Source organism: Leucoraja erinacea, chromosome 2 (assembly GCF_028641065.1).
Source record: "Leucoraja erinacea ecotype New England chromosome 2, Leri_hhj_1, whole genome shotgun sequence".
NCBI lineage: Eukaryota > Metazoa > Chordata > Chondrichthyes > Rajiformes > Rajidae > Leucoraja > Leucoraja erinaceus.
The window spans coordinates 32,255,914-32,283,853 of record NC_073378.1 but is presented as its reverse complement, the minus strand read 5'-3'; the positions used below and the strand labels follow the sequence as shown (position 1 = coordinate 32,283,853).

At 45.9% G+C, this 27,940-nt stretch overlaps 1 protein-coding gene across 2 annotated transcripts in view; it reads left to right on the top strand.

Moving 5' to 3' along the window:
• The window catches only part of LOC129708603 (putative ribosome-binding factor A, mitochondrial), a 50,720-nt gene that overhangs the window by 12,392 nt on the left and 10,388 nt on the right, over positions 1–27,940 (top strand). Inside the window, exons 5-7 of one of the 2 annotated variants that reach the window (XM_055654446.1) lie at positions 6,018–6,114; positions 23,465–23,507; positions 25,488–25,661. In XM_055654446.1, the coding sequence (XP_055510421.1) occupies positions 6,018–6,114; positions 23,465–23,507; positions 25,488–25,661 (314 nt within the window). Of the gene's footprint in view, positions 1–6,017; positions 6,115–20,277; positions 20,596–23,464; positions 23,508–25,487; positions 25,662–27,940 lie in introns of those variants that run through there. The other variant, XM_055654455.1, reaches the window with a different exon arrangement.

Here is a 27,940-nt window from a genome sequence, read left to right as displayed (position 1 = left end):
TCCTCCTATGCTCTATGGAATGGAGACAATAGGTGCAGGAGTAGGCCATCCAGCCCTTCGAGCCAGCACCACCATTCAATGCGATCATGGCTGATCATCCCCAATCAGTACCCCATCCCTGCCTTCTCCCCATATTCCCTGACCGCTATTTTCAAGAGCCCTATCTAGCTCTCTCTTGAAAGCATCTAGAGAACCTGCCTTCACCGCCCTCTTGAGGCAGAGCATTCCACAGACCCAGACTACTCAACCTCTCCCTATAGCTCACACCCTCTAGTCCTGGCAACATCCTTGTAAATCTTTTATGAATCCTTTCTGAACACCCCCCCCCCCCCCCCCCCCCCCCCCCCCCCCCCCCCCCCCCCCCCCACCCCCCCTTTTGTCCTGCAAAGGACAACATAAGGATTTGCTAGAGTTCGATAGCATAGACGTTCTGGAGCTCAGTAGCGATTATGTCCGGGGTGGTGGCTGGTTTGTTGGATCATGATGGAAAGTGTTGTTGTCTGAGCTACCACTCCACAGAGTGGTTTTAAGCATGAGATTAAAAATAATATGACAACCAGTAGGAACAAAGCCCCCAATGCCCACTGTATGATAGAGCTGCCCCGACTCCCAGTGGGGATTGAAGTTGGCTAAAGTGCCCCAGGGTAAAGAAGGGCTTTGGTGTAGTTCCCTCCCAATCTTCTTGACCTTGTCCGCCTCCTGCTGGACATGTGCGGCCAAGTCAGCGATCTTCTCCAGGAGTCTGATTTCATGATGGTGGTGGTAAATTTGACTCCTCAAACCTGCAAACTGATCGGCGTGGGGGGAAATAACTTTGCCAAATGAAGCCCTCCGCTACTCTGATCAATATTTCTCGTGGTCGGTGAGAAGTGATGTTGCAGAATACAAAAACAGCCATGAAATGCTGAGGCGCTGGTCAGTTGATGAGTTGGGTTAACCTACGATGAGCGTTTGTCGGCACTTGGCCTGTCCTTCTGGAGTTAAAAGATTGAGGGGGGACCTCATTGGAACATACAGAATAGTGAAAGGCTTGGTGGATGTGGAGAGGATGTTTCCACTAGTGGGAGAGTCTAGGACTAGCCTTCGAATTAAAGGACGTTCTTTTCGGAAGGAGATGAGGAGAAATTTATTTAGTCAGAGGATATTGAATCTGTGGAATTCTTTGCCGCAGAAGGCCGTAGAGCAGTGGTTCCCAACGTGGGGCGTACGCCCCACAGGGGGGCAATTTGATTTTTAAGGGGGGCAATTGAGTGCGACTGAGGAGGTCTGGGTCCAAATTTGATAGGTACCTTTACTTTATTGTACAGTAATTAAAATGATGGAAGTATTACAGAAAAAGCTTCCATTCAAATTAGTTTGTGTTGTATAACATTTCAGTTCTCTATTATATGTTTTGAAACTTTATTTTCTGTTTTCGTATCAGACAATCCACAAATATTTCAATATTCTAATATAGAAATTTTCTCTCTCTTTATTACCTGTGAATACTCTTTTATTATCATATTTATCATTATTATTATTTTAATACCACCTAATGTTTTTTTCTTTTTTTTTTACAATTTTTTAGTAATTTCTTGCTCAGAACTTTAACTGTCTTTTGTTTATTTCATTTTTCTTTTTCATGGATGCCATGTTATTTTGAAGCTTTTTGAAACCAATGTATTCGCGTTTTAAGCTTCTTCAGCCGAAACGGAGTTCACTTTTTAAATGATAAGAATTATATATCACCACATGGGGGGGGGGGGGGGGGGGGGGGGCATCAGGATTTTCGAGATGATTAGGTGGGGCATGGGCAAAAAAAGGTTGGGAACCACTGCCGTAGAGGCAAAGTCAGTGGATATTTTTAAGGCAGAGATAGATAGATTTTTGAACAGTACATGTGTCAGAGGTTATGGGGAGAAGGCAGGAGAATGGGGTCAGGAGGGAGAGATAGATCAGCCATGATTGAATGGTGTAGTAGACTTGATGGGCCGAATGGCCTAATTCCGCTCATATTACTTATGACCTAATGAGTATTGCAGACAACCGTGAATTTTAATCCGCAAAAAAAATCATAAATCTGCATGTTTCTAGGATGTGTGAGGGAATTGGAAATCCCAGGGAAAAAAACCCACACGGCAACAGGGAGAACGCATAAACCTCGTACAGACAGCACTCGTAGTCGGGATCGAACTGGGGTCACTGGCGCTGTGAGGCCGCAGCTTTGAAATAAAATAATGGAAATAATCAGTAGAAACAAGGAACTGCAGATGCTGGGTTTGTAAAAAAAAAAAAGGACACCAAGTGCTGGAGTAACTCGGCAGGTCAGGCTGCATCTCTGGAGAACATGAACGGGTGACGTTTCGGGTCAGGACCCTTTCTTCAGACAAGTAGTCAGCAGGTAGCATCTGTGGAATGAGAAACAATTCTGATACGGGACTTTGCAATATAATTTCAGATGAGAAAATGGGCTGCCCGGTGGCGCAGCGGTAGAGTTGCTGCCTCACAGCGCCAGAGACCCGGGTTTGATCCTGACTACAGAATAGAATAGAATAGTTTCTTTATTGTCATTGTAACATGAACCATGTACAACGAAATTTAAAAATGTCAGCCAGTCAGTGCACCATTCAAACATTTCTAAAAGCTAACGATACATACAAGATAAAATATTAAAAGATAAACAACTAAAATAAATATCACGAAAATAGCACGCATAAACACCCAACCTTCCATCCTTCTGTCGATTTCACAGTGTACTACAGGTGCTATCTGTACGGAGTTTGTACGGTTAATGCAAGGTAAAGCCCAAGGAAAGATAGTCCAAGGGTCTCCAATGAAGGAGACTGTAGGTCAGCACTGCTCTTTGGTTGTGGTAGGATGATCCAGTTGCCTGATAACAGCTGGAAAGAAACTGTCCCTGAATCTGGAGGTGTGCGATTTCACGCTTCTGTACAATGTGCCCGATGGGAGAAGAGGGAGAGTCCAGGGTGAGATTCGATCTTGATTTTGCTGCTGGCCTTGCCGAGGCAACGTGAAATGTAGACGGAGTCAATGGAAGGGAGGTTGGTTTGTGTGATGGGCTGGGCTGCGTCCACAATTCACTGTAATTTCTTGGGGTCTTGAAAGGAGCTGTTCCCAAACCAAGCCGTGAAGCAGCCCCAGCTCGAATGGTTGGGATCTCGTGCAGGACAGAGGCACGTGAGAGGCTAGATGTTGGTGTGGGAAAGGTTAGGGGACAGAATAGGCAGGTGAAAGGCGGAGGGTGAGGAAGGAGGGTTGGTTTAAACTGCACGTATTTTAATGCAAGGGGCCTGATGGGTAAGGCAGATGAGCTTAGGGCATGGATAGGTACGAGCGACTGGGACATTGTAGCCATGACTGAAACCTGGTTAAGGGAAGGGCAGGACTGGCAGCTCAATGTTCCGGGGTACAGGAGCTTCAGGAGAGACAAGGGTGAGGGAAAAAGAGGAGGGGGGGGGTTGCATTGTTGGTTAAGGAGGATGTCACGGCTGTGTTCAGAGGTGACATTACGGACGGTTAGTCTAGTGAGGCTATATGGGTGGAGCTGAGGAACAAGACAGGGATGATCACCTTGTTGGGGGTGTACTACAGACCCCCGAATAGTCAACGGGAATTAGAAGTACAAATGTGCCGGGAGATTGCAGACAGCTGCAGGTCAAATAAGGTTGTTGTAGTCGGGGATTTTAATCTTCCCAATATAGACTGGGAAAATCATAGTGTGAAGGGTTTAGATGGGGTGCAATTCCTCAAAAGTGTTCAGGAGAGTTTTCTTAAGCAGTATGTGGAGGCTCCCACACGTGAGAGAGCAACGCTGGATCTAGTATTGGGAAATTGGGAAGGGCAAGTTAATGAAGTGTGTGTGGAGGAGCCTTGTGGGACCAGTGACCACAGTTCGATTAGGTTTAAGATGGTTATGGATAGGGACGGAGAGGGTCCACGTGTTAAAATGCCCAACTGGGGTAAGGCCAACGTTGAGAGTATGGGAGAAGGTCTCGCTCAAGTTGAATGGAGCAGGTTATTTGAAGGGAAAGGAACATTGGCCAAATGTTTTTAATAGTGTGTTGGGATGTTTTTAATAGTGTGCTGACGAAAGCTCAGGATGTGTACGTCCCCGTTCGAGTGAAGGGCAAAGCAGGCAAATGTATGGAAGCTTGGCTGATGAGGGAAATTGAGACAGTCAAAAACAAGAAGGATGCATGGGACAGGTATAGGCAGCTGGGATCAAGTGCATCCCTGGAGGAATTTTTGGGAACTAAGAAGGAAACAAAAAAAGGAAATCAGAAGGGCAAAGAGGGGCCAGGAGATAGCTCTGGCAGGTAGCATTAAGGACAATCCCAAAATATTTTATAAATACATAAGGGGGAAGAGGTTACTAGAGAGAGAGAGGGACCTCTCAGGAGTCCAAGTGGTCACCTCTGTGTGGATCCACAGATGGGCAAGGTCCTCAATGAGTATTTCTCCTCTGTACCGAGAAGAAAGACAGTAGGACGGAGAAAATTGGAGCAGCCACTGGAAGTGTCTTGAGAGCAGTCAGTGTTACTGTCGAGGAAGTACTGAAGGTACTGTCGTGTTTGAAGGTAGATTAATGTCCAGGGCCTGTTCAGATATATCCGAGGACATTGCGGGAAACTAGAGAGGAAATTGCGGGGGCCCTGGTTGAAATTTACGAGTCGTCCTAAAATACAGGAGAGGTGCCGGAAGACTGGAGGGTGGCAAATGTTGTACCACTTTTCAAGAAGGGCAGCGGGGAAAATGCTGGGAACTATAGGCCGATGAGCTTAACATCGGTAGTTGGTAACTTACTGGAGAGTATTCTAAGGGATAGGTTATACAGGCATGTGGATGGGCAAGGGCTGATTAGGGATAGTCAGCATGGTTTTGTACGTGGGAGGTTGTGTCTCACAAATCTGAGGACGTGACCAAAAAGGTCTATGAGGGCAGATGTTGTGGACTTTAGTGAGGCGTTCGACAAGGTGCCGCATGGCTGGAATGTTAGATCACATGGGATCCAAGGAGAGATAGCTGAATGGATAGTAAATTGGCTCCATTGGAAGGAAGCAGAGGGTGATGATGGAAGGTTGCTTCTCAGACTGGAGGCCTGTGACTAGTGGTGTGCCTCAGGGTTTGGTGCTGGGCCCGTTACTGTTTGTCATCTACATCAATGATTTGGATGAGAACACACAGGGCAAGATTAGCAAGTTTGCTGATGATACAAAAGTTAGTGGTTTTGCAGATAGTGAAGATGGTTGTCAACGATTGCAGCATCGTCTGGATCGATTGGACAGGTGGGCGGAGATATGGTTGATGGAATTTAATACAGAGAAGTGTGAGGTGCTGCATTTTGGGCAGTCGAACAAGGGCAGGACCTACACAGTAAATGGTAGGCCTCTGGGTAGTGTTGTAGAGCAGAGGGATCTAGGAGTACAGGTGCATGGTTCCTTGAAGGTCGAGTCACAGGTAGATAAAGTGGTCAAAATGGCTTTTGGCAATTTGGCCTTCATCAAACAGTGTATTGAGTATAGAAGTTGGGAGGTCATGTTGCAGTTGTACAAGACATTGGCGAGACCACATTTAGAATATTGTTTTCAGTTCTGGGCACCATGTTATAGGAAAGATATTGTTAAGCTTGAAAGGTTTCAGAAAAGATTTACAAGGATGTTGCCAGGACTAGAGGGTGTGAGCTATAGGGAGAGGTTGAGTAGGTTGGGTCTCTACTCCATGGAGCGCAGGAAGATGAGGGGAGTTGATGAGAGGAATAGATCGGGTAGATGCACAGAGGCTCTTGCCCAGAGTGGGGGAATCAAGTACCAGAGAACATAGGTTCAAGGTGAAGGAAGAAATATCTCTGTCTGCACTGCGGCCTAACATCGAGGAGTTGGCGGCCTTTGCTGGAGACCGACTTTTGACAGCTCCACCGCGGGTGCCTACGAGACTTTAAAATCATGGAGTTCAAACCAGTAACTGCAGTTCCTACTACACGTGAAAGCTAATAGAAACTGTTCTGTTGATGTTGCAAGGTGCGGTGATTGATCAGGATGCTCTGGTACAAGTACTGCAGAAGAGGATAATTCGTGCAGCAGCTTTAGACGTGACTGATCCCGAACCACTGCCCAGGTAATATATTGATACTATCATTACTCCACCTTTGGTAGTTCAATAGTTCTCTCTTATCACATCTACCGAGGGACAGTGAAATTCTTATTTGCATACAGTTCAGTAAATTACTACCATGCAACAGAACAATCCCACATTAAATATAAAGTGTACACTTTATACGGTGGCACAGCAGTAGAGTTGCTGCCTTACAGCGCCAGAGACTTGGGTTCGATCCTGGCTATAGGCGCTGTCTGTACGGAGTTTGTACGTTCTCCCTGTGACCCACGTGGGTTTTCTCCAAGATCTTCGGTCTCCTCCCACACTCCAACGACGTACAGGTTTGTAGACTACCTACAGCCTCCTCTCTGGTTCTCGGGGACGGGCTCGGCGGCTCCCTCGACCGGCGGGTTACGGATCCATGGCGGGCGAGTCAGGCCTGTCGATAGACACGTAAAGCTGGAGTAACTCAGCAGGTCAGGCAGCATCTCTGGAGAAAAGGAATGGGGGACGTTTCGGGTCGAGACCCTTCTTCAGACTGAGAGTCAGGGGAAAGGGAAATGAGAGATATAGACGATGATGTAGAGAGTTGAAGAACAATGAATGAAAGACGTGCAAAAAAAGTCTCTCGATGCCGTGTCACTCACTAGACCTCCGCGCGGCTCCCGCTTCTGGTTTGGTCGCGTTTGCCGCATGCTGGTGGGACCGGCCCTTTAGATCGCGCTTGCCGCATGCAGGTCGCATGCTCGTGGGACAGGCCCATAACATGCCCAAGTGAAATATGAGATGCTGTTCCTCCAATTTGCATTTAGCCTCACTCCGTCAATGGAGGAGGCCTAGGGCAGAAAGGTCAGTGTGGGAATGGGAAGAAGAATTAAAGTGTTTAGCAACCGGGAGATCAGGAATGCCGTGCGGCCCAACAGTCAATCACCTAACCGCAGTCAATAGTGAAAGCCTGGATAGAATGGATGTGAGGAGGATGTTTCCACCATTGGGAGAGTCTAGGACCAGATGCCATTGCCTCAGAATTAACTAATGTTCCTTTAGGAAGGAGATGAGGAGCAATTTATTTAGCCAGAGCGTGTTGAATCTGTGAAATTCTTTGCCACAGATGGGTGTGGAGGCCAATAAATAGATATTTGAGGCCGGGATAGATAGATTCTTGATTAGTATGGTTGTGGGGAGAAGGCAGGAAAATGGGATTAGGAGGCAGAGATCAGCTGTGGTTGAATGGTAGAGTAGACTCGATGGGCCGAATGGCCTAATTCTACTCCTATAACTTGTGAAGTTGAGGGGGGACATGATAGACGCAAATCAAATTGGGAGGCATAGATAGTGTGAACATTTGGAACCTTTTTCCGTGGATGGAAGATTCAAGATTCAAGATTCAATTTATTTGTCATTTGGACCCCTTGAGGTCCAAACGAAATGACGTTTCTGCAGCCATACATTACAAACAAATAGACCCAAGACACAACATAATTTACATAAACATCCATCACATCACTGTGATGGAAGGCCAAAAAAAACTTAAAAACGTATCTCTCCACTGCACTCTCCCCCCCGATGTCAGAGTCAAAGTCAAAGCCCCCGGCTGGCGATGGTGATTGTCCCGCGGCCATTAAAGCCACGCCGGGTGGTGCAAGGTCGCACACCGGGTCTTGATGTTAGAGCCCCGGCGTGCGCTCGCACAGTCCCGCGGCCATTCCAAGCCGCGCGGGGCGGTGCTGTGAGGCCCCGCTCCAGGAGCTCTTCGACCCCGCAACTCGGGCGGGAGAAGTCGCCGTTGCGGGAGCCCTGAAAAGCGGTCACCCTCCAGAGACCCGCGGGCTCCCGGTGCCGCCGCCGCCAGACCCGCAGTAGCAGCCTCCGAATCTCCGGAGGTCGGGCCGCAGCAGCGCTCCACCACCGCTCCACCCGCTCTGGACTCGGCCAGCCCCGTGACGGTGAGGTAAGTAGTCGGCACCAGAGCCCCCGGTCTTCCTGTTGGAGGCCGCTCCTCGTTGCAGCCCCAACGACAACGGAGACCCGACAAAGAAAAGGTCGGGTCTCCCGTGCAGAGAGAGATTTAAAAGTTACCCCCTCCCTCCCACCCCACCCCCCCCCCCCCCCCCCCCCCCCCACACATACCCCAACAAAAAATAACAAAAACTACATAAAAACATAGAATGACCAAACAGTAGATGCCATAGCTTTAAGGTGAGAGGGGAAAAGTGAAGGAGAAGTGCGGGGCAAGTTTTACAGTGAGTGGTGGCAGGGGTGGCGATGGAAGATGATACGAGTAAGATGCTTTCAGATAAGCACATGGGTATGCAGCGAATGGGGGGTATAGGGATCATGTACAGGCAGATAAGAGTTGGTCTTGGCATCATGTTCAGCACAGGCATTGTGGGCTGAAGGGCCTGTTCCTGTGCTGTACGTTTAGTTTAGAGATACAGTGCAGATACAGGCCCTTCAGCCCACAGAGTCCGCACCAACCAGCGGTCCCCGCACATTGATACTACCCTGCACACACTAGGGACAATTTTTACATTTACACCAAACAAATTAACCTACAAACCTGTACATCTTTGGAGCATGGGAGGGAACAGAGGTTCTCGGGGGGGGGGGGGGGGGGGAGGGGGTACCCATGCAAGTCATGGGGAGAACGTACAAGCTCCGTACAGACAAGCATCTGCAGTCAGGATGGAACCCGGGCCTCTGGCGCTGTAATCAGAATAACACTTTATTCGCCAAGTATGTTTTGCAACGTACGAGGAATTTCATTGGCCATACATTTAAAAGTAACAGATCACTCAAAAACACATTTTAACATGAACAGCCACCACAGTGACTCCTACACATTCCTCACTGTGATGGAACGCGAAATAAAGTTCCCTTAGTTCTTCCTTGGTCGTGGGCCTCGAGCCCCCATTGACGGGACGATCTTGACTCCCGTAGCCGGCGGCGTTCAGGCCCTCTGCGTCGAGGCGTCAGCTCCCGCGCGCTGGACGATCGAACCTCACGTCGGGGCTGATCGAACCTTCCGCGACGTTGGAGCTTCCCGACTACCCTCTCCCGACTGCGAGCTTGATGGTAAAGGGTGGCCGCGGTGGGAGCAATCCCAGGCAAGGGATCCACTCTGATGTTAAGTCCACGCCCCGCGATAGGGCTCAAAGTCAGTCCGAGGAGGCTTCCAGCTCCATCGATGGAAGGCCGCAGAGCGTCCGGAGAATGCGATCCGAAAATTAATCACATCTCCATTAAGGTAAGAACTTGAAAAAAACAATTCCACCGATCCTCTCCCCCTCCCCCCACATAAAACAAACCGAAGAACATTAAAACAAACTTTTAACACGCTACAAAATACCAAAAAGAATGATAAAACGAACAGACTGCCGGCAGGGCAGCCATCGCCCTGTTCCATAGAAGCAACTCTACCGCTCCGCCACCGTGCTGCCACTAATACCTCTAACGTACCTTTCTCTTGATTTTCCTTCAATAATAGGGATCATCCTTTGCTGCACCTGCCAAATGTCACTCTGACTCCTCATTTTGGTACTGCCACCGACCAGACCACTCTTAAAATGGTGGATAGAATGATTGAAAATGCTTTGGCTGCCATTCACGGGCGTCCAGTTCCCAATGAAGTACTGTTGTCATGATGGATACAGGTTAATGATCATCATCATCGTTAAAAGCTTATACAAAATAAAATCATCAGCTTTGATATTATAGAAATATATCATGCAGAAGGAAACCACTTGGTCCACAGAGAACACACAAGATTTGCAATATTTAGGCTGTTCTTAATCTTGACCCCCTACATTTGATCCACATCATTGCCTTACACCACAGATGTAGTTTAGTTTAGTGTATTGTCACGTGTACTGAGGTATAGTGAAAAGCTTTTTTTGTTGCGTGCTATCCAGTCAGCAGAAAGACACTACATGATCAGTCTGAAGAAGGGTCTCGACCCAAAACATCATCCATTCCTTCTCTCCAGAGATGCTGCCTGTCCAGCTAAGTTACTCCGGCTTTTTGTGTCTCCATGATTACAATCGAACCATTATAGTGTAACCCGGTAGGCGGCGCGACTCTCGTCAGCAGCGGCCTCTGCAGCCCGTCCGCGTTTTTATTATTTTTTCGTCTATGTTTCTATGTAGTTTTTGTTGTTTTTTGTTGGGGTGTGTGTGTGCGTGTGGGGGGTGGGAGGGAGGGGGTAACTTTTAAATCTCTCCCTGCACGGGAGACCCGACCTTTTCTTTGTCGGGTCTCCATTGTCATTGGGGCTGCAACGAGGAGCGGCCTCCAACAGGAGAAGACCGGGGACTCTGGTGCTGACGACTTACCTCACCATCGCGGAGCTGGCCAAGTCCGGAGCGGTGGTGGTGGAGCGCTGCTGCTGCTGCGGCCCGACCTCCGGAGATTCGGAGGCTGCAACTGCGGGTCTGGCGGACGGCGGCACCGGGAGCCCGTGGGTCCCTGGAGGGAGACCGCTTTTCAGGGCTCCCGCAACGGCGACTTCTCCTGCCCGAGTTGCGGGGTTGAAGAGCATCTGGAGCGGGGCCTTACAGCACCGCCCCGCGCGGCTTGGAATGGCCGCGGGACTCTGCGAGCGCACGCCGGGGGCTCTAACACCAAGACCCGGTGTGCGTCCTCGCACCACCCGGCGTGGCTTTAATGGCCGCGGGACAATCGCCATCGCCATCGCCAGCCGGGGGCTTTGACTTTGACTCTGACATCGGGGGGGGAGAGTGCAGTGGAGAGATAAGTTTTTTTGGCCTTCCATCACAGCGATGTGATGGATGTTTATGTAAATTATGTTGTGTCTTTGGTCTATTTGTTTGTAATGTATGGCTGCAGAAACGGCATTTCGTTTGGACCTCAAGGGGTCCAAATGACAATTAAATTGAATCTTGAATCTTGATGAGGGAAGAACATTTAGTGCAAGGTAAAGTCTGATCACGGACAGTCCGAGGATCACCGATAAGATAGATAGTAGTTCAGGATGCAGTTCAGTCGTTCAGATGTTACACTATAGGACGGACCTTTGGGAAAGAGATGAGGAGGAATTTCTTTAGTTTGAGGGTGGTGAATCTGTGGAATTCATGGCCACATTCGGCTGAATTACCCCAGCACTTTGTGTCTATTTTACCTGTATCATACCTCCGCTTAGAATGGTTGGCTTAACGCTGGATCTACCTTGACCTGTTCCATAGAAGTGTTGAACCTGACTGAATTACCACTACCTCCAATATGCTGTTCCACAACTGAACTTTACACCAGTCCACATTTACACCTGTAACCAGGTCAGAGTTGCTCCCGGCATTAAAAATAACAAACTGCAGATGCTTGAAAATTTGATGAAGGATCCCGGACTGGAAATGTTGACTCTGTTCCAGTCTCCAAGGATGTTGCCTGACCTGCTGAATTTTGCTACCACTTTCTGTTTCCATATTGTCTATTTTTGGGTTTTCCATATACTGATTACCAATATTATCTTGAAATTGTTAAGAATTTTGAATACCATCTTTTATGGCATGTTCATAGAATGGTTGAAGTGGTCTGTTTAGACACAGGGCAGCAATATCCGAATAAATCTTTATTTCCCTTCTTTCCTTAATAGGATTATATATTATGAAGGGTCTGTTTTGGGAATTCCTTCCCTCTTCCCATATACGTATTTAGCTCCCCTTCCAGGCAAGTAAAAATTCCTTGTACGGAGATGATCGTAATTTTTATTTTAGTTTATTGTCACGTGTACCGGGGTACAGTGAAAAGCTTTTAAGTCTGAAGAAGGGTCTCGACCCAAAACGTCACCTATTCCATCGCTCCATAGATGCTGCTTCACCCGCTGAGTTTCTCCAGCATTTTTGTCTACCTTCGGTTTTTCCAGCATCTGCAGTTCTTTCTTGAGCAGTGTGCAATCCAGTCAGCAAAAAGACAATACATGATTACAATCGAGCCATCTCCACTGTACAGATACATGATAAAGTGAGAAATGTTGCTGTAGGAGGAGAGATTTAAGAGTGTGTAGAGATTGTAATATGCGATTGTAGATCTGCTTCTGTGGCTAGCATGCAAACAGTCGCCTGGGGTGGGCACCCTCTTGGAAGCTATTAGGTTAGGATTAGGTTTATTGCAACTTGTACACAGGTACAGTAAAAAGCTTTGTTCTGCACGCTATCCAAACAGATCAGATATTACCATAGGTAGATCCAATCAGTTCAAACTAGAACAAAGGGAAAGATGCAGAGTGCAGTATATAGTTCATAAGTTCACGGTGCAGTCATATGCACCAATGACTGCACCATGAAAGTGTCACAGTTGGCGTCCTGGTGCCATCGCAACAACTTGGAGCTCAGTGCCCTTAAGGCAGTGGAATTGATTGTAGACTTTAGGAGAGCTTCCCACTCACCATCAACAACGCCACAGTCACATTCGGCACATCAAGTCTACTCCACCATTACATCATGGGTGATCTATCTCGCCTTCCTAACCCCATTCTCCTGCCTTCTCCCCAGAACCCTTGACCCCGTACTGTCCTCAGAATTGTAGTACATCAGTTCCTTGGACAAAGTCCAATGTCGTAACCAGCGTTAAACCTCACGCTGCCTCGGCAAGGCCAGCAGCATAATCGATGACAAGCCGCACCCTGCCCACTCCTCTTTTCCCCTCTCACATCGGGCAAAAGGTACAGAAATGTGAAAACGCACACCTCCAGATTCAGGGACAGTTTCTTCCCAACTGTTATCAGGCAACTGAACCATCCAATCAACAACCAGAGAGCGGTCCTGAACTACTATCTACCTCAAGGGAGACACTTAGACTATCTTTAAACTTTTCTGGACATTATCTTGCACTAAATGTTATTCCCTTTATCATGTATCAGTACACTGTGGACGGCTCGATTGTAATCGTCTTTAGTCTTTTCACTGGCGGGCTAGCACGCAACAGATGCTTTTCACTGTACCTCGGTACATGTGACAATAAACTAAACTGAACTCTAAATGGGGACGAGGTGAATCAAACAGCATTCAAGCTGATGGATGGAATTCTGTTCAGAAGCTTGATAGCAGAGGGGAAAAAGCTGTTTCTGAGGGGGAAAATGAGAAAACGGTGCAATATTAGCTATGAGAGAAGGGATAGATTTAACAGGAATCTGACGGGCAACTTTTCACACAAAGGTTGATGGGTGTATGGAACAAGCTATCAGAGGAGATGGTTGAGGCAGGTACTACACTTGCACAGGGGTACCTGGATGGGAAAGGCTTAAGGATATGGGTTAAATGCGGGCAAATGGGACCAGCTTAGATGGGGCATCTTGGTCGGCATGTGTCAAAGAATGGCCGGCACGGTGGCACAGCGGTAGAGTCGCTGCCTTAAAGCGCTTGCTGCAGCGCCAGAGACCTGGGTTCGAACCCAACTACGGGTGCTGTCTGCGTTGGTTTTCTATGCGATACATGGTTTGCTATAAGTGTAAATTGTCCCTTGTGAGTGTAGGCTTGTGTTAATGTGCGGAGATGGCTGGTCCGTGCAGACTCGGTGGGCCGAAGGGCCGGTTTCCGCGCTGTATCTCCAAACTAAACTAAAATAGAATGCTGATACTGGAATCTTGAGAAAACACAAAATACTGGAAGAACTCAGCATGTCGGGCAGAATCTGTGCAGAAAAAATTGGATAAATGACATTGTGAAGGAAGGAACCACAGAGGCTGGTCTAGACCGAAGATGGACACAAAATGCTGGAGTAACTCAGCGGGACAGGCAGCATCTCTGGAGAGAAGGAATGGGTGACGTTTCGGGTTTCTGAAGAATGGTTCTGACCTGAAACGTCGCCTATTCCTTTTCTCCGGAGATGCTGCCTGACCCGCTGAGTTGCTCCATCATTTTGTGTCCACAAACGACATTGGGAGATGAAAACCTCCTTCAGACTGACAACCTAATGAAGGTGAGTCAACTCTAGAATATTTGATTGTGTTTTTAATCCGTTTAATTCATGAACTAAAGGCATTTCCACACTCCAAGACACCTCTATTAGGAAATGATAAAGTTGAATCCACTGATTAAGTTAATTGCTTAGGTTTTGTCCATAATCCCACCTCGGATTAATAGAGGCTAAATTAATTGCTGTAATGCAGACATTATGTGAAGGATGCTGTATAACTATGACTCTAAGTGAATTTCAGGCCTGAATTAACAAGTCATCTCAAATAATGTTGATCTACATCTGTTATTAATAAATTTAATAAAAATGTACTTGTGAACGGATTGTGAAGGCTGCTTTTCAATTTCAAATAATGATAGAATAGAAAGGTACCATTAAATTGTAGAGTTTTATTACATTAATGGCATTAATGATAAGCAAACAAAAACTGCTGGAGGAACTCGCAGAATGTGTAGGAAGGAACTGCAGATGCTGGTTTACACTGAAGATAGACACAAAATGCTGGAGTAACTCAGCGGGCCAGGCAGCGTCTCTGGATAGAAGGGATGGGTGACGTTTTGAGTCGAGACCCATTTTCAGACAGAGTCGGGGGAGAGTGAGACTGGAGATATGGAGGAGTAGGGTGTGAAAATGAGAGATCAAAGCAAGGGTGGCACAGTGGAGCAGCGGTAGAGTTGCTGCCTTACAGCGCTTGCAGCGCCAGAGACCCGGGTTCGTTCCCGACTATGGGTGCTGTCTGTACGGAGTTTCTACGTTCTCCCTGTGACCTGCATGGGTTTTCCCCGAGATCTTCGGTTTCCTCTCGCATTCAAAGGCGTACAGGTTTGTAGGTTAATTGGCTTGATTATAAATGTAAAACTGTCCCTAGTGTGTGTAGGGTAGTGTTAGTGTGCGGGGATGGCTGGTCGGCGCGGACTCGTTGGGCTGAAGGGCTCGTTTCCGCGCTGTATCTCTAAACTAAACTAAACCCACATTGTACTATTACTTTGTGTAATAGACATTCAACAAATCATACACTTAAAGAAGTACAGACATTTATGGCTATTATCAAATGAAAATAGCCAAATTTGAGTAAGGTAATTCTTGCTATTGAGGGAGTGCAGCATAGGTTCACGAGGTTAATTCCCGGGATGGCGAGACTGTCATAAGTTGAGAGAATGGAGCGACTGGGCTTGTAGACATTGGAATTTAGAAGGATGAGAGGACCCCTTATTGAAACATATAGATTATTAAGGGATTGGGCATGCTAGAGGCAGGAAACATGTTCCCAATGATGGGGGAGTCCAGAACTACGGGCCACAGTTTAAGAATAAGGAGTAGGCCATTTTGAACGGAAATGAGGAAAAACGTTTTCACTCAGAGAGTTGTGAATCTGTGGAATTCTCTGTCTCAGAAGGCAGTGTAAGGCCAATTCTCTGGATGCTTTCAAGAGAGTGTTAGATTGAGCTCTTGAAGATAGCGGAGTCAAGGGATATGGGGCGAAGGCAGGAACGGGGTAATGATTGTGAATGATTAGCTATGATCACCGTGAATGGCGGTGCTGGCATGAAGGGCCGAATGGCCTACTGCACCTATTGTCTAATTGAATTTCCCATCCCCTGTAGTATAGAGTATTAGTGTTCAATAGACAATAGGTGCAGGAGTAGGCCATTCGGCCCTTTGAGCCAGCACGGCCATTCAATGTGATCATGGCTGATCATCCCCAATCAGTACCCCATTCCTGCCTTCTCCCCATACACCCTTACTCCGCTATCTTTAAGAGCCCTATCTAGCTCTCTCTTGAAAGTTCAACCATGTAATTTTTAAACGTGATGAACACAGCCTGGTGTAGCAACTTGAACACCCAGGAACAAAGAAGATTGCAAAGAGTGGTGAACTCTACACAGTCTATCACAAGTCCTGACCTCCTCACCAACGAAGGGATCTGCAGGAGTCACTGCCACAAAACGGAGTACAGCATCTTCGGAGACTCACACCACCCTGGCCACGCTCTCATTTCACTCCTGCCATTGGGAAGAAGGTACAGGAGCCTGAAAACTCTAAAGTTCAGGTTTAGAAATAGCTTCTTCCCTGCAACCATCAGGCTATTAAACACTACAACCTCCAGTTAAGCTCTGAACCACATAGACTTGTGGGCTTTTTTCTTTTGTTTTTACACTGTTAATGTTTTTTGTTTGTTTATATGTGTGTGTGTTCAGTATATCTTCTATCTATATTACTAAAAGCCTGATCTTGACCGCTTTTGGCTCGCGGTGCTGTGATTTCCAAGAGAACGCCGCCACATACGGCCATCATTTTTGGCCACCTCGCTCGGAGCCCCCCTCCGCCTGCCTGGACTGGAGGATTTTTCCCATCGATGAAAAATCAGATATATAATAATGTTTTTAAAAATGTTGCCATTCTCTCTGCTGCCCCTGCTGGTGGGAGGGGGGAGGGACTATAAAACCCGGAGGTGGTGTGCCTCACTCAGTCTCTGCGAGATGGAGGAAGTGAGAGGTCCATGTCTCTCTGAGCTCTGAATAACACTGAACACATGTCTACTCAACTGTGAGTGCCCTTAAAGTGGTTTGAAAATGAAAATATGGTTGGTTGGAAGTAAAATGGCACTGCAAAAGGTTGTTTGGGGGGGGGTTTGGGTTGAAGTATAAAGGCAGTGCAAATGGATGTTTGGGGGGAGTTTGGGTTGAAGTAAAAAGGCAGTGCAAATGGTTTGGGGATTTTGGGGTTGAAGTAAAAAGACAGTGCAAATGGTTGTTTGGGAGTTTTTTGGGTTGAAGTAAAAATGCAGTGCAAATGGTTGTTTGGGGATTTTGGGGTTGAAGTAAAAAGGCAGTGCAGATGGTTGTTTGGGAGTTTTTTGGGTTGAAGTAAAAAGGCAGTGCAAATGGTTGTTTGGCTAAACTTGACAACTTCCTGTTTGCACTACATTGATTTTAGATAAAACACTACCACTTACGGCTGTGATTTTTGGCCATCTTACTCAGCCCCCCTCCGCTCATCAGGTGCAGAGAATTCTTCCCATCAATGAAAAATAAAAGTGTTATTAGTGTTTAAAAAATGTTGAGAATCTCTCTCCAATCAATCACGCCATGAAGGCCACACTTTTTCCAGGGGGAGGGGAGGGATTATAAAACCCGGAGGTGTGGGTGTTGTGGCTCAGTCTCTGCATGATGGGGGAGGGAGAGGTCACAACTCTGCCTGAGCAGTGAATCAACTGAACATACTGAATGTCTACTAAACTGAGTGTGGTGTTTTGTGTGGTTTTATGGTGGTTTTATGATGGTTTCACCCTGCTTGAAATGGTATGAAACTGCATTTGAATGTGGTGGCCTTGCACCCTGCATGAAGTGGTAGGAAACTGAACCTGAATTTTGTGGCCTTGCACCCTGCTTGAAGTGGTATGAAACTGCACTTGAATTTTGTGGCCTTGCACCCTGCTTGAAATGGTAGGAAAATGGATTTGAATTTGGTGGCCTTGCACTCTGCTTGAAATGGAATTACAAGGAATAGCCGTGAGTCAACTCCCAGCCCACCAGCCGTGAGTGAGCTGCCAGCACATCAGGCTTGAGGGACTGAGCTGCTACCCCAAGATATCCATTTGGTCCACAAGGTCCATACTAGCCCTCTGGAGACCAGTAGTCCCTGCAGCCAACAACACCCATACCAGCACTCCAGAAAGCCCCCCCCCCCCCCACTGTCACCAATATTGGAATTGGTGGAGAGGTGGAATATTGCATCCCATGTTCCCTCCCGTGTCCCACTTAGTCTAGTATATATATATATATATATATATATATATATATATATATATATATATATATATATATATATATATATATGTATAGGAAGGAACTGCAGATGCTGGTTAATACCGAAAATAAACACAAAAAGCTGGAGTAACTCTGCAGGACAGGCAGCATCTCTGGAGAGAAGGAATGGGTGACGTTTTGGGTCAAGACCCTTCTTCAGACTCGACCCGAAACGTCACCCATTCCTTCTCTCAAGACGTGCTCCCTGTCCAGCTGAGATACTCCAGCTTTTTGTGTGTGGGTTCGCAAGTTCATTAGTGATAGGAGGCTGGTTCAAAGTGCTGGCTGGAAGGGCAGAATGGCCTACTCCTGCACTTATTATCTGTAGGAGCAGAATTAGACCATTGAACCCGTCACGTCTGTTCCACCATTCAATCATGGCTGATCTATCTCTCCCTCCTAACCCCATTCTTCTGCCTTCTCCCCGTAGCCCTGACAACTGTGTGTGTGTGTGTGTGTTCAGTAAAACTATATAATTTATATATGTACATAGTGAACTTTTTTTTTGTTTACAGAGTACTATCTTTACATATCTGTTGTGGTGCTGCACGTAGGCATTAATTTGTTCCGTTTCGGGACATATGACAATAAAACACTCATGACTCTTAATTCTCTTGACTTAAGTTGTAGATTTACAGATCTCCTTGGTAACCCTTCCACCTCTTACCTTAAATCTATACCTCCGATTTACTGATCTCCGTGCTAAGGTAAATAATCGCTTTATATGCATCATCTAGTCGTCATCATTTTGTAAACCAGGAAAATTTGATCCACAGGTAACGGTGAACTGTTGCATGTTTCCCACAAGTATTTTAGTTTCTTTGACCATTACTCGTGAATCATGGACCATTTCTGGAAAGGTGGTTTTCTCCCCCAGGATTGTTCATGTCATTAGGTCATAAGTTGCAGGAGCAGAATGAGACCATTCGGCCCATCAAGTCTGCTCCGCCACTCAATCGTGGCTGATCTATCTCTCCTCCCATTCCCCCGCCTTCTCCCCATAATCCCTGACACCCACATTAATCAAGAATCTATCTATTTCTGCTTTAAAAATATCCATTGAGGTGGCCTCCACTGCTTTCTGTGGCAATGAATTCCACAGATTCACCACCCTCTGTCTAAATAAATTATTCCTATAGGAACGTCCTGTAATTCTGAGGCTATTACCTCCAGTCCCAGACTCTCCCACTGGCAGAAACATCCTCTCCACATTAATCATCTGCTCAATAGAAATCTCATTGCATCTGCTGAGTTTATTGTGTTCTGTATTTTCATAAGTGGACAGGTTTGGAGAGAATGTGTAGAAATGAACTGCAGATGCTGGAATATACTGGATGACAAAGGCAATGTGCTAGAGTAACTCAGCGGATCAGGCATTATCTTTGGAGGAGAAGGATGGGTGACGTTTCAGGTCGAGACCTTTCCTCAGAGTCTCAAGATTTCACTGCACAAATGCACAGTTCCTCCAGCACTTTGTTTTATATTTTGCTCAAGATTTTTCTGCAGATGCAAAGCCCTTGTTTCCCCTTCCCGTCTCTCTCAGTCTCAAGAAGGGTCTCGACCCGAAACGTCGCCTATTCATTCTCTCCAGAGATGCTGCAAGTCTCCAAGTTTATCTCAAGATTTGCCTGCACAGATACACAGTTCCCTTGGCACTTTGTGTCCTTCCTCAAATTAGGAGCCCAAAATTGCACTCAATACTCCAGGTGCGGTCTCGTGTGAGTGTGAGTGTTTGTGCTTGGCTCAAGCTTGCACCATTTGCACTCTCCATGCAGTGTGTTTGTCACTGCCTCAAAAAGGCAGCCAAAATCAAAGATACTGGAGGAGTATATATAGCTCCTCTATAATCTTTGGCCAAAATCATCAAGGATCCACGCCATCCTGGCCACACACTCATCTCACCATTGCCTTCAGGAAGAAGGTACAGGAGCATGAAAACTGTAACGTCCAGGTTCAGGAACAGCTCTTCCCCGCAGCCATCAGGCTACCAAAACACAACGAATAAGCTCTGAGCTCTGAACTGCAAAATACTATATTATTATTTGTTATTTGCACTATATTTGTTATTTATTGAACTTTTTCTTTTTTTCCCCGTTATATACAATGTTTACATATTCTGTAGTGCTGCAGCAAGTAAGAGTTTCATTGTCCCGTCCGGGACATATGACAATAAAACACTCTTGACTCTTGCTTAGCTGAAGCTTGCACAGTGTGGAGTCTCCACACAGCGTTTGTGTTTGGCTGAAGCTTGCACCGTTTGCTGTCTCCATGCAGCGCGAGTGTGTTTGCAGAGCGCGCGCCTCCTGGCCAGCCCAGTGCAGGCAACGCGCGCGCTCCCGGGGGACGGCGCGGTGGGGGGGCGCGCACGTCAAGGGGAGCGGGAGCGCGCGCACGCCAGGCGGCGGCGGGGGGGGGGGGGGGGGGGCAGTTTGTTGTGGAGTCGACACCAGCTGCCGCTCCGCCTCGCTCCGCTCTACACCGTGTAGCCGTGGCCCGGGGCGCCTGTGCCGGCGCTGTGTCCCCGCCAGCCCGCTGCCCCCCGTGCACAGATCAACCCACCGGGGCCCGGTCACCTCATGGCACCAACTACTACAGCGGCAGCGGCGGCGATAACCACAGGCCTCGGGGGCGCGCTCCGCCGCTGGGTCACGGTCACGGCCAGGCTCGTGCCCGAGGCCGCCGCCCCCGCCGCGCGCGTGCACACCGCCGCCCCCGCGCTCGCCCACAGACGGAGCCCGCTCAAGAAATTCATCTCCAAGACAAAGTAAGGCCCAATGACTGGGAATACCCTATGACCCGAGGGGCCAAACGGCCTCCTCCTGCACCTGTTTTGTACGTTTACACGTGTGCGCGCGTGCACACACATACTACATACACCCGTGCACACGCAGGTGCACACACACACTTACACACACACTTATACTACATACACCCGTGCACACGCACATACATGCGGACACGCAGGTGCACACGCACATACATGCGGACACGCAGGTGCACACACACTGCACACGCACATACATGCGGACACGCAGGTGCACACACACTGCACACGCACATACATGCGGACACGCAGGTGCACACACACTGCACACGCACATACATGCGGACACGCAGGTGCACACACATACATGCGGACATGCAGGTGCGCACACACACACGTGCGCACATGCAGACACACAGGTGCACACCAGTACACACACATACGTGCACACATGCAGACACGCAGGTGCGTGCACACATGCAGACACACACGTATGAGCACACATGCAGACACACGCAGGTGTACACACACACACACACACACCCGTGCACACACGCAGATACACACACATACTGGTTCTGGTTGATTACTGCGCAAACACCTCATCAGTGGTTATCTCTCGCAGGTCGGAGTGAGTAGAGTAGCGATGTGGGCCTTTTTGACCAAGTTGAGGAGATCCAGTTGCTCAATCCCCTTTTTAAATTACTTAAGTAATTTCCACGAGTAAAATATACTCGAGATGTAAAATCTGATACTTTTAACTCGTAGTTATACCGTAGTAGCTCGTGAGTGCCGTAGTAGCTCGTGAGTTTACCATGGTAGGACCTGGTGTCCTATAGCAGCTGAGCAAAAGATTGATCAAATGGTAGGTTCAATGAAGATCGAGCGAGGGGGATTGGGGGTGGGGGAAAAGTATCTAATGCTTGGGACTTGCCTAAATGAGTACTGAGATGTATTCCACACCAAATTTCTTAGACCTTTTATGCAATTATCACAACATTATGCTGGATATGGATCAACGGACTAGGTATGGTACATGCTTGTAAATTAGTAAAACAAATGTTCTTCTTTAAGTACTGTTGTTTCTGGGATGGGTTGACTGATAACAAATAACCCACATTCTATATTTTGTCATAATGTGGCTGAAACAATGGCATATTTTGTGATATTTATTGATATAGACAGATACAACTGAGTTTGGGCAAAATATTACCTTGCAACATTCTGTATGTCTGATAGATATTGTGAAATGGAACTCAGAAATTATGGAAGGATTACATAAAACTACAATTCAAAGGTAATGAATATACAGTACAGGTACTGAGTATTCCTATTTCCATGAACATACAATAGTGATATAGGACACCAGATCCTACCACGGTAAACTCACGAGCTACTACGGTAAAATCACGAGCTACTACGGTATAACTACGAGTTAAAAAGTATCAGATTTTTACATCCCGAGTATATTTTACTCGTGGACATTTTTCATCATGTTATAAAATCTTCACGAGTTACCACGTTTCCCAAGTACCTGCCGTTAGCGCTAAGAGACGTCCCAAGCTCCGACATACCCGCTACGTTCATTCTACGTGCTTACCATGAGTTTGGGTTTTTTTAAACTCAGGAGAGCTCTTAGGTGAACTCGCACAGTGGGACAGGTCTTTTAGGCTTGAGATTCTATTTACTTCCTGTTTCAATTTTTTGATGTAATTCCAGAAAGGCTTTGTGTCTTCTGTTTTTAAACTTTTCTATCACATCATGGATTCTTAAAACCTGTCCATGCGGAAGTTGACCCAGATTTTCTTACTCTGTTATAAAGCCTTTGCTTTTTCCTAATTGCACGCCTAATTGATGAATTTACCCGCAGTAAATTATATCTTGTGGAACACATTTTTGACGGAATAAAATGGTCCATGGCCCGACAAGACCTTGTTTAAAATCTAAGCACAGCGTGTTTATGTCTGTTGCTGCCACATAATCTCATGTTAAATTCTGAAATTAGTTCATCTATGGAGGAGAAATCTGCCTTTTTGTAGAGGAAAATCTTCCTTCTCGGTGGTCTAACTGCTTTGGCTGTCATCTTGGCTTGGACAATAACAACATCATGGTCGCTTATGCCTGATGTCACATCACAACTTTGTACAAAGGAGGGATGGCTGACAAAACACAAGTCGGGTATATTTCTGTCTCTAGTGGGCTTATCAAGCATTCGGCCCATCAAGTCTCCTCCACCATTCAACCATGGCTGATCTATCAATCTCCACTTTAAAAATACCCAATGACTTGGCCTCCACAGCCATCCACTGTGCCCTCCATAATGTTTGGGACAAAGACCCATCATTTATTTATTTGCCTCTGTACTCCACATTTTGAGATTTGTAATAGAAAAAAAATCACACATGGTTAAAGTGCACATTGTCAGATTTTAACAAAGGCAATTTTTTAACATTTTGGTTTCACCATGTAGAAATTACAGCTGTGTTTATAACATAACAATGCATTGCACAGATTCATCACCCTCTGGCCAAACAAATTCCTCCTCATCTCCTTTCTAAAGGAATTGATGGGAATATGGAAGTAGGATTAAGTGTGAGAGGGTGTTTGATGGGTTGGCTGCAGTGCTAAAAGGGCCCATTTTTGTGCTCTGTCTATCCAGACCGTGTAGGAGATGTGCAACTTTGTGAAAGATTTCAATAGCAGGGTTGTGCTTGGTGATGGAGAAGAGGAGGAACAGGGGATGGCTGTCGGTACATTTACTGGCACTAACTGTTATTGATGTAATTGTCACGGATTAGTGTAACCACAACCTAAAACTGTACTTCTGCAAAAATTGTACAACAGCCAATTGTTTTGTGTTTCCACACAGGAAGAAGTTTTGGTATGACAGTCCTACACTGGGATCACAACTGGTAAGAACAGAATTAAGAAATAGCTGACGTTTTTTCTTGCCAAAATGAATAGTCCTGGTCTTTGCTAATTTGTGCAAGAAACTTGTTAATGGATTAAATGGTATTTACATGGTTTCTGGAGCAGTGAATAGTCTCCTTGACACTTGTCAAATCTTAAATCGAGTTTAGTTTAATTTAGAGAGACAGTAAAACCGATGCTTAGAAACATAGAAATTAGGTGCAGGAGTAGGCCATTCGGCCCTTCGAGCCTGCACCGCCATTCAATATGATCATGGCTGATCATCCAACTCAGTATCCCGTACCTGCCTTCTCTCCATACCCCCTGATCCCCTTAGCCACAAGGGCCACATCTAACTCCCTCTTAAATATAGCCAATGAACTGGCCTCAACTACCTTCTGTGGCAGAGAGTTCCAGAGATTCACCACTCTCTGCGTGAAAAAAGTTCTTCTCATCTCGGTTTTAAAGGATTTCCCCTTTATCCTTAAGCTGTGACCCCTTGTCCTGGACTTCCCCAACATCGGGAACAATCTTCCTGCATCTAGCCTGTCCAACCCCTTAAGAATTTTGTGCGTTTCTATAAGATCCCCTCTCAATCTTCTAAATTCTAGAGAGTATAAACCAAGTCTATCCAGTCTTTCTTCATAAGACAGTCCTGACATCCCAGGAATCAGTCTGGTGAACCGTCTCTGCACTCCCTCTATGGCTTGGAATGGATGAGCGGGGTTGAGGGGTGTAAGGGAAGGATAGTTGGACATGTCTCAGTTTTTTTTTTTTCTCTCACTTCTTTGGCAGTTCAGGGGTCTTTTCATCTCTCTTTTTTGTATCTTTCTTTTTCTTAATTCTTTCCATTTTACTTTTTTTTACCTGATTTATTTATCCGTTTATAAAATGTTAAAAATGAAGCTGTATGAAAATTGTATAATTGTTATGCCGATTGCTTTATTCTTGTACAATTGCTTCTAATAAAATAAACATTAAAAAAAAATGTAGATAGACAGTGCCGAAACAGGCTCTTCGGCCCACGGAGTCCATGCCGACCAGCGATCCCCGCGCATTAACACCATCCTACACATACCAGGGACAATTTACATTTATATCAAGCCAATTATCGTACAAACCTGTACATCTTTGGAGTGTGGGTGGAAGCCGAAGATCCCGGAGAAAACCCACGCTGGTCACGGGGAGAATGTACAAACTCCGTACAGACAGCACCCGTAGTCAGGATCAAAACCAGGCCTCTGGGGCGGTAAGGCAGAAATTCTACCACTGCGCCACCATAGAGCCTCCGCATTACATCCCTGTTTTTGTGTACAAGTCCTCTTGAAATAAATGCTAGCATTGACTTTGATGTCTGCACAGAGTTCATACGTTCTCCCCGTGACCTGCGTGGGTTTTCTCTAAGATCTTCGGTTTCATCTCACAATCCAAAGATGTACAGGTTTGTAGGTTAATTGGTGCGGACTCGGTGGGCTGAAGGGCCTGTTACCGCGCAGTATCTCTAAACTAAAAAAAAACAAAACCAAATTTTGTAAAAAAAACAAAAAATGTACCTGACATGTAACCTGGATATTGTAGCCTAGGGACATAAAAATCCAAATAACTGCAAAGTTACTTTCCAAACCAAAAGCAGTAATGCATCACAGAAAGTCTGCCTTGATCATTTGCAGATCTGCGAAGGATCTTTGATCTACTGCCCCCTGATACTGAAGATTCAGAACATTCCCTACCGTCCAATGTGTAACATTAGAGGATGGATGAAATGAAACCTACTACTAGATTTAAGACCAATTAGAAATACAGTTCCACCACAGATTTTCTAGCAGCTGGTGGTCCGGCACATGCTTTAATCCGGACAAAATTACGAGACACACTTGAAATTGTGCGCACGCAACAACAGCTTTTCACTGTACCTCGGTATGCGTGACCATAAACTAAACTGAGACCACATTTAATCTGTATTGTTTGCTGTTTTCATGCAGCTTTACAAACCCTCGAGTTTGGAGAATATGTTGAAACCTCAACGCAGGGTAAAAAAGGAGGACACAATCCGAATGAGGGCACTGAACAAAGTCCTTTATAAAGCAATCACAGATCTGCTGAACAGCAGTGAAGTCAGCCCGGAGGTATTTGACGAGAAAGTGGAGATATCCAAAGTAAGGGCATCTTTATTTTCTTTGTTCTATCCAGAGGTATAACACCAGGAAAGAAAAGAATTCAGACTATTTTAATACCAGTGATTTGTAATCTATTGGGCACTTGATAATTGAGAATATATTGAGGATAGACACAAAAAGCTGGAGTAACTCAGCGGGACAGGCAACGTCTCTGGAGAGAAGGAATGGGTGACGTTTCGGGTTGAGACCCTTCTTCAGACTGATGTTAGGGGAGAGGGAGATACATAGATAAGGAAGTGTAAGGTGTGAAAACAGGACAAAGGGGATGGTGTTCAAAGAAAATGTAGAATAGATCATTGTTAGCTGGGAAAAGGTAACAACAAAGCAATCGGAGATAAATGTTGGAGACTGGTCGGAGAACTAGTAAGGAGGAGGGAATGGAGAGAAAGGGAAAGCAAGAGTTACGTGAAGTTAGAGAAGTCAATGTTCATACTGCTGGGGTGCAAGCCGAATATATTAATATGTAATGTGCTGTCATGCATTGATGAAATGTAATTTTTGTTGGTAGTAATGTTCAAAAGGGCATTCATATTTTATGCTAAATAGAATAATTGATCCACATAGTTATTCTCCAAACTCTTATCCATTTGTTTATAATATATAACTGTAGAAATAAAAGCAAATAGGGATTCATACAGTCTGTTTCAAAGCTGCGCAACGCTAGAGTTGCTGCTTTACAGCGCCAGAGGCCCTGCTTAGATCCTGACTACGGGTGCTGCCTATACGGAGTTTGAACGTTCTCCCCATGACCTGTGTGGGTTTTTCCCGGGTGCTCCGGTTTTCTCCCACACTCCAAAGACGTGCAGGTTTGTAGGCTAATTGGTTTGGTGAAATTTTAAATTGTCCAAAGTGTGTAAGATAGTATTAGTGTACGGGGATCACTGGTCGGCGTGGACTCGGTGGGCCGCAGGGCCCGTTTCGCTAAACTAAACTAAAGTCTGTCATTCAGTCTGTTTCTAATAGGGTCTGTTTTTAAGTCTGAAGTTAGACACAAAATGCTGGAGTAACTCAGCGGGACAGGCAGCATCTCTGGAGAGAAGGAATAGATGACGTTTCGGGTCGAGACGCTTCTTCAGTGAGAGTCAGGAGAGAGGGAGACATAGAGATATAAGAGGGTAAGGTATGAAAACAGATCAAATCAGATGATAAGGAAAGTCTCTGTGTTTTTAAGTCTTTCATACAGTCTGTTTCTAATGATTCATTCAGACTGTTTTTATTGTTGATTTCCATTCCATTATTTACCAACCACGTCCATCCTACATCATTGTATTCCAAAGTATCATTAGCCTATTTTTCCTCTTGTTTCCACACTAATTTTTTTAATTGTCCAAAGAAGGGCTTTCTTAAATCCATATTTTACAAATCTCTTAAAAAGCCTATGGTTTCTTGTTTTCCTGGTCCTCCAATATTTTCCAAATGGAATTTAAACTGGAGGTGGTGGAGGGTTCTTGGGAAGGGTTCTTGGGAAGAAAGAGCTACCTTAAATTTAGTTGCATCTGGTTGGGTAACTATGGCAGGGTGAAGACTATTCCATGCATTAATTGTGCGGGGGAAGAATGAATTGCTGTACACATCTGTCTTGGTTACTGATATCTCAAATTAGATCGAATGCCCTCGTCTGCTCCTAATTGGTTTGGGTTTGGTGTAGGTTTTGTAATCTATGTCGAGCTGGCCATTTAACATTTTGTAAAAACAGGTCCATCTTCAGCATTCATCCCTTGAGAGCAACTTTTAACTAAACCCTTTGGAATTCACCTTGTAACCTTCCTTCTGTACTAATTATTTTACTATCGTGCAGATAAGACTGAACTTTTACTCCATTTGGATGCTCGCCAAGTTAAAATACGTTTATATTACCTTTTGTAGTCTTGTAGTGAAAAAGCTACTTTTCTTAACTACTAAACCTTCTTAATAAACAGACACCACACAAACTGTTTGGTAGACCAGTTCAAAACTTTACTTAACATCGGCCGATGGAAGGGAGCGAGTATTCCAGCCAAGTGACCAATGTAGACACTTAACTGTGCTCAGCCACCTTCTCTGAACAACAGAATTACATTGCCTTAAATAGGGTTTTTTTGTCCCCTGAGCACATTCCACAGACATTAGTCATGTTTCAGAGGTACAGGAAAAGGTTTCCACAGAATGCATCACATCAAAGGCCTTTTGTTTACATGGTACAAGATATACTAAAAACATTGGCCATTTGCTTTAGGTCATTTTATCTCCAAAGAGATCACCCTAGCTCTTTTCGCTGC